This window comes from Peromyscus californicus, unplaced genomic scaffold (genome assembly GCF_007827085.1).
Source record: "Peromyscus californicus insignis strain IS unplaced genomic scaffold, ASM782708v3 Scaffold_7__1_contigs__length_154581171, whole genome shotgun sequence".
Lineage (NCBI taxonomy): Eukaryota > Metazoa > Chordata > Mammalia > Rodentia > Cricetidae > Peromyscus > Peromyscus californicus.
This window is the reverse complement of record NW_026294595.1, coordinates 66,884,298-66,897,554: the sequence shown is the minus strand read 5'-3', so window position 1 is coordinate 66,897,554 and position 13,257 is coordinate 66,884,298. Positions and strand designations below refer to the sequence as shown.

Here is a 13,257-nt window from a genome sequence, read left to right as displayed (position 1 = left end):
GGCCTGGCCTTTCTTTCTTTTTTCTTTTCTTTTTTTTTTTTTTTAAGACAGAGTTTCACTAAATAGTCCTGGCTGGCCTGCAACTCACTATGTAGACCAAGCCAGCCTCAAAGTCACAGAGATCCACCCACTTTTGCCTCCCAAGTGGTGAGATTAAAGGTATACACCACTACGCCTGGCCAGCTGTCTAGTATTTTAAGGCTTTTCTAATAAGATTGATGATGTAATGAATGTGATTTTTTAAAAATATGATATAATGAGGTATTAATATTTGGTTAGTATCTTTCTAATATACTGTGTGATGTTACAAATACAAATAAGGGTTCCACTCAAAGTGTAGGGTAAGCAGGTGAACTTTACTGTAACAATATAAACCATTCATCAGTGTGTTTTCAGATTCACATTGCAGCTCTAAGAAACCACCACTTCTCAGCTGCTGCTGATGATAATGCTAATCCCAGTGCTTGGGAGGCAGAGGACAGTTGCATTGAGTTTGAGGCCAGCCTGGTCTAGAGATCAAGTTCTAGACCAGCAGGGCATAGTAGCAAAGAAGAATACACCTGCTTACCTGAAGAGGCCTTTAGAAATCCCCCTTTCCAGTGCTCACCTGTGAGGTCACATTTTCTTTATGTTCCTTAGCCTAAGTCACACACTCAGTAGCGTGAGTGCAGAAGCAGGTGTGTGGATTTAGCTGTTCTCTCTCTCTCTGCTTAAAGAGACAGCATCTCAATAAGTAGTAGCTCTGGCTGTCCTTGAACTTGCTATAAAGACCAGGCTGGCCTCAAATTCAGAGATCCTTCTGCCTCTACCTCCCAAGTGCTGGGATTAAAGGTGTGTGCCACCACACTCAGCTACATTTATTTTTTTAAACAAAGATGACTCTTACTTTTCAAATCGGATTTTTATCTATTTGTGTGCACGTGCATTAGAGGACAAGCTGCTGGAGTTCTCTCTTACTGTGTGGGTGCCAAAGGTCAAACCCAGGTTGTCACACTCCTTTACCTGCTGAACTATCTTGCCGACTCTTTTTTATTTTATTTTGTTCTATTTTATTTTATCTTATTTTATTTATTTTTTTTTAAAAAGATTTATTTATTATGTATGCAGAGGGCATCAGATCTCATTACAGATGGTTGTGAGTCACCATGTGGTTGCTGGGAATTGAACCCAGGACCTCTGGAAGAGCAGCCAGTGCTCTTAACCTCTGAGCCATCTCTCCAGCCCTCTATTTTGTTTTTGAGAGAGGTCTCACTATGTAGCACTGGTTGGCCTGGAACTCAGTGTGTAGACCGGGCCTGCCTCTGCCTCTCTCAAGTGCACATATTTTATTTTATTTTTTTAATGAGAAGGGGATTTCATGGTTCACATTTGCTATGCAAATTGAGAATGATCTTAAACTTCTGATCCTCTGGCATTTACCTCCCAATGCGGAGATGACAGGCATGCGTCAGGGCCGGCTCCTCTCTCTATTGCTCTTCCCTCCCTCCCTCTCTCTCTCTCTCTTTCTTTCTAGTGTTTTTAATGTAGCCCAGACTAGCCTCAAACTTGTGATCCTCCTGGCTTAGCCTCTTGAATGTGTGACACCATGCCCAGCCCAGGAATGCAACTACTTTCTCCTAAACCAAATGTTAAAGAGATTTGCAAATAGGTAAAAACATTGCTACTCTTTTTATTGTTGCTGTTATTAGGAGAAATACATTTTATAAAAGGTATGTTCTTTTTCATACGTTTGGCTATCAGTAAATTACTTTTAAATGAATTAATAAACATTAAAATGTTATTAATATTTCTAGAATAGTGAGTATAGCTGTAACTCACATAAACAGAAACTCTTTGAGAGCTTCGTTTTATTTTTTTTTAAATATGGACCGCTTCACGAATTTGCGTGTCATCCTTGCGCAGGGGCCATGCTGATCTTCTCTGTATCGTTCCAGTTTTAGTCTATGTGCTGCCAAAGTGAGCACTGGGAGCTTCACTTTTTTTAAGAGGCATAGGGTCCCTGACTCAAAAACGTCCTCAGTCCTTCCTTGTGGCCAATGGCTAGCAGATAGATTGTGCTAAGTGCCGGGCATGGTGGCGCACGCCTTTAATCCCATCACAGAGGCAGAGGCAGGCGAATCTCTGAGTTGAGGCCAGCCTGGTCCACAGAGTGAGTTCCAGGACAACCAGGGCTACACGGAGAAACCCTCTCTCAGGGGTGGCAGAGGGGTAGGAATTGTTCTAAGGAAGCTGTTAGGAATTGAATTGCCAAGTGAGGCATTTTTATTCAGATTTGTGTAAGAGCAACATCTGAATGTCTCTAAGCACCTTTTTTTCCCTCAGAGCGGACGTGACCTCTCCATCCGATCCAGTGGCAGCAGGCACATGAAGAAGCAGACATTTGTTGTACACGCGGGGACGGACACGAATGGAGATATCTTTTTCATGGAAGTGAGTTCTAGTTTCCTGTTGGAAAGTGAGAAGAATATCTCAGAGACACAAGAAGCACCTAGACCAGTGCTAGGCTTTGTTTCCTACTTACCTTATTTATCCTCACAATCCATTCATCATTAATTTATCAAGTTATTATGCAAATAATTAAGTGACTAGATGATTTCTCACCATTTTTTTTATCAATATTGGATGTGTGACATAATTGCATTGATTGTGAATCAGAACACTAGAAAATAATATGCTTGGGTGGTGTCTGGTGCATATTCTAATCCCCACCTCCATCGTTTTCTACTGTCCTTGTCTTTTCATCCTACAAGTAATTGTCTTTTGTATCCTCCAGGAGATTGTAGGCAGGCAAGCAATGAGATGTAAACATGGCTGGGCGGTGGTGGTGGCCACCTTTAATCCCAGCACTCGGGAGGCAGAGGCTGGCGAATCTCTGAGTTCGAGGTCAGCCTGGTCTACAGAGTGAGTTCTAGGACAGCCAGGGCAGTTACACAGAGAAACTCCTTCTCAAAACAAAACAAAAGCTATGGACATGAATGATTGTTTTCCCCTTTCTCGTGGGAAGATGGTAGCAGACCTCCAGTGTGCACTGGAACGTGCTACTCTGGGTTACAGTAGTGTGACTTTGTCACCTGTCCACTGGAACGTGCTACTCTGGGTTACAGTAGTGTGACTTTGTCACCTGTCCACTGGAACGTGCTACTCTGGGTTACAGTAGTGTGACTTTGTCACCTGTCCACTGGCTATTCCTTGTTTTTTCGGTCAGTATTTTCCATACTTCTCTATGATAAAATCAAAGGAACTTTTTTGTTTTTTCTTTCTTTCCTTTTTAAAAAATTGACATTTGTGTGTGTGTGTGTGTGTGTGTGTGTGTGTGTGTGTGTGTGTGTGTGTGTGTCACAGCAAGTGTGTGGAGGTCAGAGAACAACTTATAAGAGTGGATTTTCTCCTTCCACCATATGGACTCTGGATCTCAAACTCAGACTCAGTCTTCAGCCTTGATGGCAAGTGTCTTCTCTCTCTCTCTCTCTCTCTCTCTCTGTCTCTCTCTCTCTCTGTCTCTCCCCTTCCCTCCCTCCCTCCCTCCCTCTCTCCCTCCCTCCCTTTCTTTCTTCCTTCCTTCCTTTCTTTCTTTTTTTTGAGACAGTGTTTTACAGTATAGCCATAGATGGCCTAGAATTCACTGTGTAGACCAGGCTAGCCTCAAACTCACATAGATCTGCCTGCTTCTGCCTCCCTTCAAGTGCTGGGATTAAAGGCGTGCACCATGCCCAGCTTTGATAGTTATTATTCTTAAGCATGTTCTAACATAGGTTCCACCCATTTCCAGTTATTTTGATGAAGAAATTCAATTTCTGCCTTTAGGGCATCTAGACTTTTTGGTGGTCACACCTCCTTGAACATTGACACATTTTTTTGTCTTTCTTATAAACTATTAGCCCAGTAGAGGTGCTTAATTTCAGATTCAATATTTTGGCAAGAATATCTTCTAAGTATATATTTTCTTTTTTTTTTAAGGTTGTTTTTTTTGTTTTTAAGATTTATTTATTTATCATGTATACAGTATTCTGTCTGCATGTAATCCTGCCCGCCAGAAGAGGGCATCAGATCTCATTACAGATGGTTGTGAGCCACCATGTGGTTGCTGGGAATTGAACTCAGGACCTCTGGAAGAGCAGCCAGTGCTCTTAACCTCTGAGCCATCTCTCCAGCCCAGTATATATTTTCTTATTGTGGCTCTATAGATTCACCTCTCTGTATTTATAGGGTTCCTTTGTGTCTCCTTTTAAGTGTGTGCATAGGGGTGTTTATGACACAGGGTCTCAGCATAGCTGGGCTGTGTGTGTACATGACGTTGCTGTGTTAGCCCTCAGCCCTGAGAAACACCTAGCAAAGGGACATAGTACTTCCTTCTCAGCCACGCTGCTGTGTGCACTCCTGCTTCAGAACAAGGAGCTGTGTGCACTCCTGCTTCACTTCTGACTCGGGCACCTGCGTAGGTGGTGGTGCCATTTACTGCGATAAGACTTAGGAGCACCTGCCCAGGAGGTGCTGAGTTCTGGTCTGGATGAGTGATGTTTCAGGTCCCGTATATGAGATAACCAGCGAAAGAGTGGTCAGGAGCAGAGAAGAGAGGGCTTGGACAGAAAGACTCTAAGAGCATACTACGTTAGTAATAATTATATGTGGTAATTTATCATTTGGGTGTGAATGTGTATGGAGATCAGAAGACAACTTTGTAAGGTTGGTTCTCTCTTGTTCCGTGTTTGTGTGGGTTTGGGGGTCACACTCAGGTCCCCGTGCTTGCTTAGTGAGCACTGTTGCTTGCTGAGCCATCTCACTGCTCCTACCTCTTACATCTTTGTATCACATCTGGATTGTCAAAGCAGCTAACTGGGTGCTCTCCATGTGCAAGTGCTCCATGTGCAAGTGGAGCTACCTTCCCAGACCTGGGCCTGGCTTTTGATGCACATTAAGAATCCTGTGCATATTGTGCCAGGCATAGTGGAGCACTCCTTTAATCCCGGCACTTGGAAGGCAGAAGCAGGACGAGCTCTGTGAGTTTGCGGCCAGCTTGGTCTACAGAGCAAGTTCCAGGACAGCCAGGAGTACATAGAGTGAGACACTATCTCAAAAAATAAAATAAAGAAATGTATGGACATCACTGCATTTCATAGTGTGGTTATTGCTGTCAACGAGCCCCTCCTTAGCCAGGAGGAATAGCAACAGAAGAGCTGGCTCACACTACATAACTAGGTACGGTAGAGCTGGGGTCTCAGCCCAAGCACTCTGACCTGAGACCGCTCTTCCCCAGCATGCCACAGTGTCACTACAATAACTGAGGTCATGAGGACGGCTGAGTTCACCTGGAGGTGACTGTTGAACAAGAAAAGCGTATGCAGGGGACCCTGCTTCTTAACCTTTATCATCCCATATTGAGGTTTTTTGTTGTTTTTTTTTTTTTCCGAGACAGGGTTTCTCTGTGTAGCTTTGTGCCTTTCCTGGATCTCACTCTGTAGCCCAGGCTGGCCTTGAACTCACAGAGATTCTCCTGCCTCTGCCTCCTGAGTGCTGGGTTTAAAGGCGTGCACCATCACCACCCGGCCATATTGAGTATTTTTATGCAAAAACCACTGTTCATGTTTCACTTATGTAATCACAAAAGTATTCTATAGGAGTAGAGAAGAGCTAAAAGTAGAAAATTGATTGGCTCCAACTTTTTCTCTTTGGTTAAGCCTGCCCTGTGTTTGATAATAGAGCTGATTTCTCCACATGATTGTAAAATGGAAGCAGGAGATACACTTCAAATCCTTGGTCTAGAAAGTAGACATGAGGTGGTACACACTCATTGATTTGGACAATGTGCCTCTTTGTACACAGGTCTCTTTCAAGATTCCATTTCTGTCAGTAATACTTCTAACACAGTGTGTCCAGCCATTCAGTGCTTCTGATCTCCCCTAGGGGGACCCTGAGTCCTGGGCTGAAAGTAATCATGGGGCTGCTCCTAGGGTCAATCATGTCATCCTTTCCCTGTAGGACACAGGAACAGGAACTGGGACAGGAAAAACTGTCAGAGACCAGAACCACTGATCTGTGTTGTCCATTTTTCCAGGTGTGTGATGACTGTGTGGTATTACGTAGTAACATCGGGACAGTGTATGAGCGCTGGTGGTATGAGAAACTCATCAACATGACCTACTGTCCCAAGACCAAGGTCCTGTGTTTGTGGCGTAGAAACGGCTCTGAGACCCAGCTCAACAAGTTCTATACTAAGAAGGTACTCAGGTCTCTGTTTGAGCTGGGGGGTTAGGTAGGCATTTAGGACCTAAGTGCTGAGATTCTCAATGGAAAGTTAAAATTCCAAAATCCACACCTGAAGCCATACTTTGGCCTCTAGCTGTCATGTGGAGTAATTTATGCTGCCTTGAGTCCTGGCATTGACCTTAGCCTTTGGTAGTGGTAGCCTAGAGTGGGGGACATGGGGCCCTGGAAGGGCTCCCATTACAGGACACCCCTCCCTGTGCTACAGTGTCGGGAGCTGTACTACTGCGTGAAGGACAGCATGGAGCGCGCCGCTGCCCGGCAGCAAAGCATCAAACCCGGTGAGGAGCGGTCGGCCCCCCACAGCACCCTCCTCCTGACCACACAAACCTGCTTAGGAAGTCGGGCTGTGGGACTCTTCACTTTGCCATTAGCTGACACCTTCCTCCTTCCCACAGGGCCTGAACTAGGTGGTGAGTTCCCCGTGCAGGACATGAAGACTGGAGAGGGTGGCTTGCTTCAAGTCACCCTGGAAGGGATCAATCTCAAGTTCATGCACAACCAGGTAGGCACAAGCAGCAGCCCAAGGCCTCCTGGCCCTAGTGTCCGACCTGTAATAAGATCAGTTTCCAGGCTCTCGGTGCTCTCCCAGTGAGCAAGAGGGAGAGCCTTGGGCCAGAGAGAGGTGAATGCCTGGACCAAGAGCGAAACCAGAGGGGAGGGCACAGTGACCTTGATGAGGCCACCAGGCTCTGAGCAGATGCAGCAGGGAGCCCGTGTTGGGGACCGGGAAAGAGAGTGAGGCTTGGTGGCCGTACTGCCCATCCGCTGCTCACACAGTGTGAGTGGGAGCGTCTCACTCGGCCCCTCTTGCGTGTCTCTGCCTTCCTGTATTCCCAGGGTGTGCTTTGCTCGGTGGTTCTGCTTTGAGAGTCTAGACTGGCTGATCTCCTGTGTGCTTCTAGTGTGCCTGAACCGTGGGTGTCTACGTGTGTCTGTCTGTCTGTCTGTCCTCTCAAAGTGTGGGTGTTTGCCTTTCCTTCTGCTGATTCTTGTCCTTTCTCTTCCTCTGGGTGTCCCTACTCTGCCTGCTCCACAGGCCTCATGCCCTTCCTTTGATGGGGGTGCTTCAGGATCCTTTCTCCTTATTGTGATTCCATCCAGGAGCTGACATTTCTTTCTCCTTTTGGTCTTTTAACACAGTGCTACTTTTTCTCTCAGTGGACAGTCCTTAAGCTAATTCCCTCTGAGGCCAGCGCATCATCCCAGGTCCGTTCCCGGCTCTGACTCCTCACACAAGTGCCTTTCTTCCCCTCCCCTAAAGTCCCCAAGGCTCCGAACTAGGTCTCAATATGATATCTTGAAGCCCCTGGCCAAGCACCAGAAACTCAGGGGAGGTGGAGATCTGACTTTGAAGTGGCTTTGTCCTTCCTTGCCAGTTTAGCTGGGAAGACGTCTGTCTAGCTAGAAAGTTTAGATGCAACATGAAGTACCTAAATGACTGCCCAGATATCCTGTCCTATTAGTGTATTTCCAACCTGGGACCTAGTGTGGCAGCAGGCCCATAAAGATCCACAGGGTAGAGCCTTTGTCCTGTGTGGACCATGAAGGTGCTAGAGGGGCCGTTTCTGATCCCATTTCAGTGCCCCCCCACCCAGAAGATGAACTCTTAGACAACCAGACATCCTGCCCTCTCCTTGTCCAGCCCTCAGTGTTCCCCATCCCAGGCCTTCCACATTAACAGCCGCACACTGTGTCCAAACCGCCCTGTACTGGAAGTCTTGGCTCCTAGAAGTAGCATCCTACAGAGAGAAATAGTGAAGGCTGACTTCTGGGTCTGACTCCATGGTCTGAGTTGATGATGGAGCAGTGGCCTGTGGCCTGACCCATCCTCTGCCGTACAGCAGGCAGCTGGGGTGAACAAAGCTTTGGCCCTCCCAGTGTGGTTATGCAACTTGGAATGACAGATGGGAAAAGCACAGAGTTGGAGTCAGAATGTCCTGGATCTGAGGCCCAGCTTTATTCATAAGCAAATAAATGTTCTGATCCTATTCCTTCTCCATCTGTAAGATGGAGACGGTACCATAGACTGTACTAGGTAGATAAAAATTGGTAAACTGCCAAGTAGCGCTCAGCACATGGTAGCTGTTATTGAAGGTTACTGCATACTTCTTGGGAGGTCCTGGATCCTGTGTCAAGGAAGATCAGATCACCTCCCACCCCAAGGACAGTCTGAGGGGAGCTTTGCACCTGTGCCAGCCCTCTGCGCCGGAGGAGGATGTATGGAAGGGTAGAGACCTGATGGACCGAGTCAGCGATCCCTGGGCCACCGTGTCCTATGAGTGCTGCCCTGGGCAGAGGGTGTGGGCGGGGAGCCCAGGCCAGCAGAGGGGCCTCTGGGTTGGGTTTGACCATTAAAACTAATGCCTTCATTTCTCTCCCATGCTTTCTCCTCCGGCCAGGAGCGGAAGGTACTTGCCCTCTCTGCTTTCTTCGCTTCTTAGCGCTTTTGATTGTGTGTGTGTGGATTCTTATGTCCTCCCTTGGGGAACTAGGTTTCCTCAGGGGGCGTGGGGCTGTAGCTGGGAGAGTGGGCTCTATGGGGCAGGGGTGGAGCCCTTGGGCCTTACGCCCCCCTCCCTCCCTCTCTTGCAGGTTTTCATAGAGCTGAATCACATTAAAAAGTGCAATACAGTTCGAGGCGTCTTTGTCCTGGAAGAATTTGGTAATTACACTATTTTGCTCTTAGGTCTGGACTCACATGGCAGTAACTCAAACCTTGGAGTTCCAGAGGAGGGACTGGGGGCGGGACGGACAAAAGGATCTGCAGAGAGGTCAGGAGGAGCAAGAGGGCCAGGGAAGGAAAGGAGCCCTGAGAAGACAGAAGGGAAGGATGGAGACAGGATAGCCAGTGGTCCCTGAAGAGCAGGGAGGGAGCCTTGGGCAGGCTGAGTCCAGGGACGCTAATGATGTAGTGCCCTCCGTCCTGGTTTGGCCAGCCTGTGGTCAGAAGTTCTGGGGCAGAGCAGACTGGTGACCCTCGAGCTCTGTCCTGTCCGTGTTGCCTGCTGCCATCTCTCTAGAAGCCCAACAGTGTTCCTCCCAGCCTCCCTGGCACCACTCTGGGTCCCACCTGGCCTCAGAGGAGGGCATGAGGCATCCCAGGCAGACTCAGCTGAGGCCAGCGAAGCCTAGTGGGCCTCAGAGGCAGAAGGGGCAGGTGTGTCTGGAAGCTGGAAGCAGCCTCCCCAAGCAGGCACTAAGGAATGGTGTAGTGGGTCCTCACCCCGGGGCTTTGAGTTCCTGCTGTGTCTGTGCTTCATTCTTTTGTGCCCCTCATCGCTGCTATGAAAACCTTCGTTCTCCAGCAGGTAAAGTGACCTCAGCCCGCGCTGCCTCTCCCCAGGCCCCAGCCTTGGGCCCTGCAGTGGGGGGTGGGGGGTGGGCTCCTCTCAACCAACCTAGCTGCTTCCATGGCCAGTGGTCTCTCCCCCTTCTCCCCCTTCTTCCTCCCCAGTGTCCCCCCCCCCCCCCCCCCCCCCCCCCCCGTTGTGCTGGCTCACTGTTCTGAGTTCTCTTCACTGTGCTCCCTTCTCTCTTTTGCCAGAGAGATACTTGGGGAACTCTTCCAGCTCAGGAGAATGATCTGGGGCTTCTTGCTCTGCCTTTTGATGAGTGTATTTCATGCTAACACTGGGTTCCGGGGATTCTACCTCCCAGGGTCAGAAGAAGGTGTGGCCAGCTCTCATTCTACGTTTCCTGCCCCCCTCCCCAGGGGGATGCCATGCCTTCCTCCCAGTCTCCCAAGGCCACACTGACGGCTGGACCTGGGGGACCCTACTCCTTCCTCTGGCCGGGCACAGCCCCTGCATGGCTGGGATGGGGTGACTCCTAATCTTGCATCCTGGGCTGTGGACATGTGTGTATTTGCCTGATGCTCCCCATCACCTCCACCTGGGTGCTCTACTCGCCTGTCTCTCCTGTTCAGTGTGTCTGCTCCAGAGCCCTCTGACGCTCTCCCTCACACGGGCAGGTCCAAGATCCTCCTGCCTCACAGGGAAGGACACTTCCAAGTCTGATGATGGGTTTACTGTTCTCTTACCTCATACAACCTTAGGACTCTGTGTGGCGGTTGTGGGAGGGAATGGTAGTTATCATGACTAGATTTGTGGGCTCTGGTGACAAGGATGGGTTCATGGCGTCTCAGCAAGGTGAGGCACAGGCTAGAGATCACTGCCTTCCCTCCTGCAGCTCCTCAAAAGCCCTGGACAGTAGCTGTGATGGGGCAGGAGAATGGCTAGCCCTTCCACCTCGGGGCACCCAAAGAAGTGTAGAGATCCCAGCTGTCAAGTAAAGAGCCATGGCAGACTTCACATGTCTGTTTGAGGAGTCTGCCTGGACAGCCCAAGGAATCTGGCTGGACAGGGTGGCCTCTGCCCTGTCACAGCCTAAGCTACTATAGCCACTGGGAGAGGACACAGGGAGAGGGAGCGAGTACCGGGCGCTGCCGCCTGGGGGCGTAGGACGCTGTCGCTCTTAGTCTTGAACTTTCTGTTTTGTCTCTTGCCCGTCCGGTTTTAGTTCCTGAAATTAAAGAAGTGGTGAGCCACAAGTACAAGACACCAATGGTGAGTGTGCTGCCTGGCCACAGAGGACAGAGTGCACAGGGCTCCCTGGGACCTTCGGACAGGAGGGGCGGACCCTCGCGGGGGGTTGGTCTAGAGCCAGTGGTCAGACTCAAGTCACGATACATCTTTTATCCTGGGAGGTGGACTTGGGCTGACCCCCTGTCCCAGGAGGAAAGCTTCCAAAGACTTGCTTGATGCTCACACAGCCCAGAGGCCTGTGCTGGTGTTAGGGGAGGCCCTGCACTCTGGGCTGACCCTCCACGTGTGACGGTGTGGGGGTCTCAGTGAGGCCGATCTGCCCGGTCTTCTGTCCCCTTGTAGGCCCACGAGATCTGCTACTCCGTGTTGTGTCTCTTCTCGTACGTGGCTGCAGTTCGTAGCAGTGAAGAAGACCTCCGAACCCCACCGAGGCCTGTCTCTAGCTGATAGAGAAGGTTCCACAGCTGGCCCAGCCCAGGGGTTGTCCCTCACCTCTTGCCGCTCTTCAGCACCAAAGCTGCTGTGACAGAGAAGGGGATGCTGTGTGTATGTTCTCTGCAAGCTCCTTCCCACAGTTTAGCTGGTTGCGTTTTATGTCTGAATGTGTCTTTGTGTCCATCTGTCACAGGGCTAAGCTAGTCCCATTACCTTCTCTTCCTCCGATACCAGACTAGCCTACTATCCCCTCAGGGCTCCAGAGAATGTGTGTGTCTGTGGGGCCACTGTGAGCCCACCATTGAGTGTCCTTGAGATGTTTGTACTGTGGTTCCATGTCCTTGTCCTTATGCCCTCCAGTTTAGGGGTCTTCTCTCCATCCTCCATGGTCTGGCACTATAGGGTACCTGGGACAGTTCCACTCTGGGAAGTGAGAGACAGACACTTGGGGCCAGCCTTCCTGCCTGAGGGTTGGGCAGGAGGAGAGAAGGATTCATGGCCACCTTCCTGCTTCCTCACACAATTCCTAAACTGTGGCCACCAGGCATGCTGCTGCCTGCCCCAACTCTGAGTGACGACCATGTGCAGAGTTGGGATTTTTGCAGTGGTCTTTCTGGCCTTTGAGAGGAGGTGACAGGGGGTGAGGGTGGTGGTCTTCCAGAGACCACCAGCTACTCTGCCTAAGAGGTGCATAGTGACCCAGGGAAGGGTGAGTCGGGGCCAAGCTGGGTCCAGCATGCATGCCTGTCTGGCTTCAGTGACCGAAGGAAGATGTGGACTGAACTGGAGATGATGTAAATATTTCAGCTCTGCATTATTTATAGAAAATGTACAGCTGTGTGATGTGAAATAAATGTCCTTAACTGTGCTAGACTTCCTGGTTGCCTTGCATTATACGATATCACTTCTCAGCTCAGGCCTGAGGAAGGCCGTTCCTAGCCCATCCATATCCAGGTTCTGGCATCCTGAGGCCCTGCTCCAGCCTCCTCCTTTCTGGGCTTCCTGGGATGCCAAAGGGATACCTACCACACCAGGGTTGTAAAGGGCTGGAGTGCCCTGGCCACTAGAGGGGGATGTGAGTTGAGCATCCATACCTGAACAGCTGAATAAAGAAGCCATAGAGCCGGGCAGCGGGCCGAGCCTGGTGGATCTCTGTGAGTTCGAGGCCAGCCTGGTCTACAGAGAGAGACCCAGGACAAGCACCAAAACTACACAGAGAAACCCTGTCTCAAAAAAAAAAGAAGAGGGGCTGGAGAGATGGCTCAGAGGTTAAGAACATCGACTGTTCTACCAGAGGTCCTGAGTTCAATTCCCAGCAACCACATGGTGGCTCACAACCATCTGTAATGAGATCTGGCGCCCTCTTCTGGCCTGCAGGCATACATGCAGACAGAACATTGTATACATAAAATAAATAAATCTTAAAAAAAAAGAAGCCACAGAAAAATGCAGGTGCTTCTCTACATTCCCTGTACAGGTGTGAGCGGGTGTGTTGTGGTGTGACCTGGGCCTCCCATAGGGCTGCGGGCCAGGACTCTGTGCTCTAGGCCAAGTGTGTATCTTATGTTGAGGAGAACCCAAAGTAGTAGCCCTGGTCCAACCTTCACGGGTTATCTATGTCGTGGAAAACCCTGGTACTCTGTGGGCAGAATACCCACCACACCACCATGACACTTCTGAGACCTGCTAGCTACCAGATTTGTAAGGAAACTTGGTTTCTGTGGAGGAGGACAGAGAAGGTTCTGATTCTCTGTGCTTGAGCTAGATGGAGTGTCCCATGCGAGACACGTGGTCACGAGCTGTGGGTTCAGCGGGGTCTCAATGCCACCAGTGCGCACAGGACTCTACTACACTGCCCCAACAGCCCCCAGCTGCTGTCACCTGGTCACTGGGATGCGGCTCACACCTATGCCTACAAAGGAAAGCCTGTGACTCCTGAGACTTTGACTTCCATACTCTCCTCACCTGAAGAATGAGTAATGGGGTATGTGGGGGTGGGGGGAGACTGACTCCT

The 13,257-nt window shown here is 49.7% G+C and overlaps 1 protein-coding gene and 1 non-coding gene across 35 annotated transcripts in view; one reads left to right on the top strand and one right to left on the bottom strand.

Moving 5' to 3' along the window:
* The window catches only part of Madd (MAP kinase activating death domain), a 44,582-nt gene extending 32,466 nt beyond the window's left edge, over positions 1 to 12,116 (top strand). For 21 of the 34 annotated variants that reach the window (XM_052724617.1, XM_052724619.1, XM_052724616.1 and 18 more), the window contains 7 exons: positions 2,323 to 2,430; positions 6,053 to 6,217; positions 6,470 to 6,542; positions 6,660 to 6,766; positions 8,857 to 8,926; positions 10,783 to 10,829; positions 11,151 to 12,116. In XM_052724617.1, the coding sequence (XP_052580577.1) occupies positions 2,323 to 2,430; positions 6,053 to 6,217; positions 6,470 to 6,542; positions 6,660 to 6,766; positions 8,857 to 8,926; positions 10,783 to 10,829; positions 11,151 to 11,255 (675 nt within the window). In that variant the 3' untranslated portion in view covers positions 11,256 to 12,116. The remainder of the gene's footprint in view (positions 1 to 2,322; positions 2,431 to 6,052; positions 6,218 to 6,469; positions 6,543 to 6,659; positions 6,767 to 8,856; positions 8,927 to 10,782; positions 10,830 to 11,150) is intronic. The other 13 variants (XM_052724650.1, XM_052724649.1, XM_052724651.1 and 10 more) reach the window with 1 other exon arrangement.
* Positions 1,858 to 1,964, bottom strand: LOC128102800 (U6 spliceosomal RNA). Its single transcript, XR_008215548.1, has one exon. It is a non-coding gene; the product is annotated as a U6 spliceosomal RNA (small nuclear RNA).
* Positions 12,117 to 13,257: the final 1,141 nt, after the last annotated feature.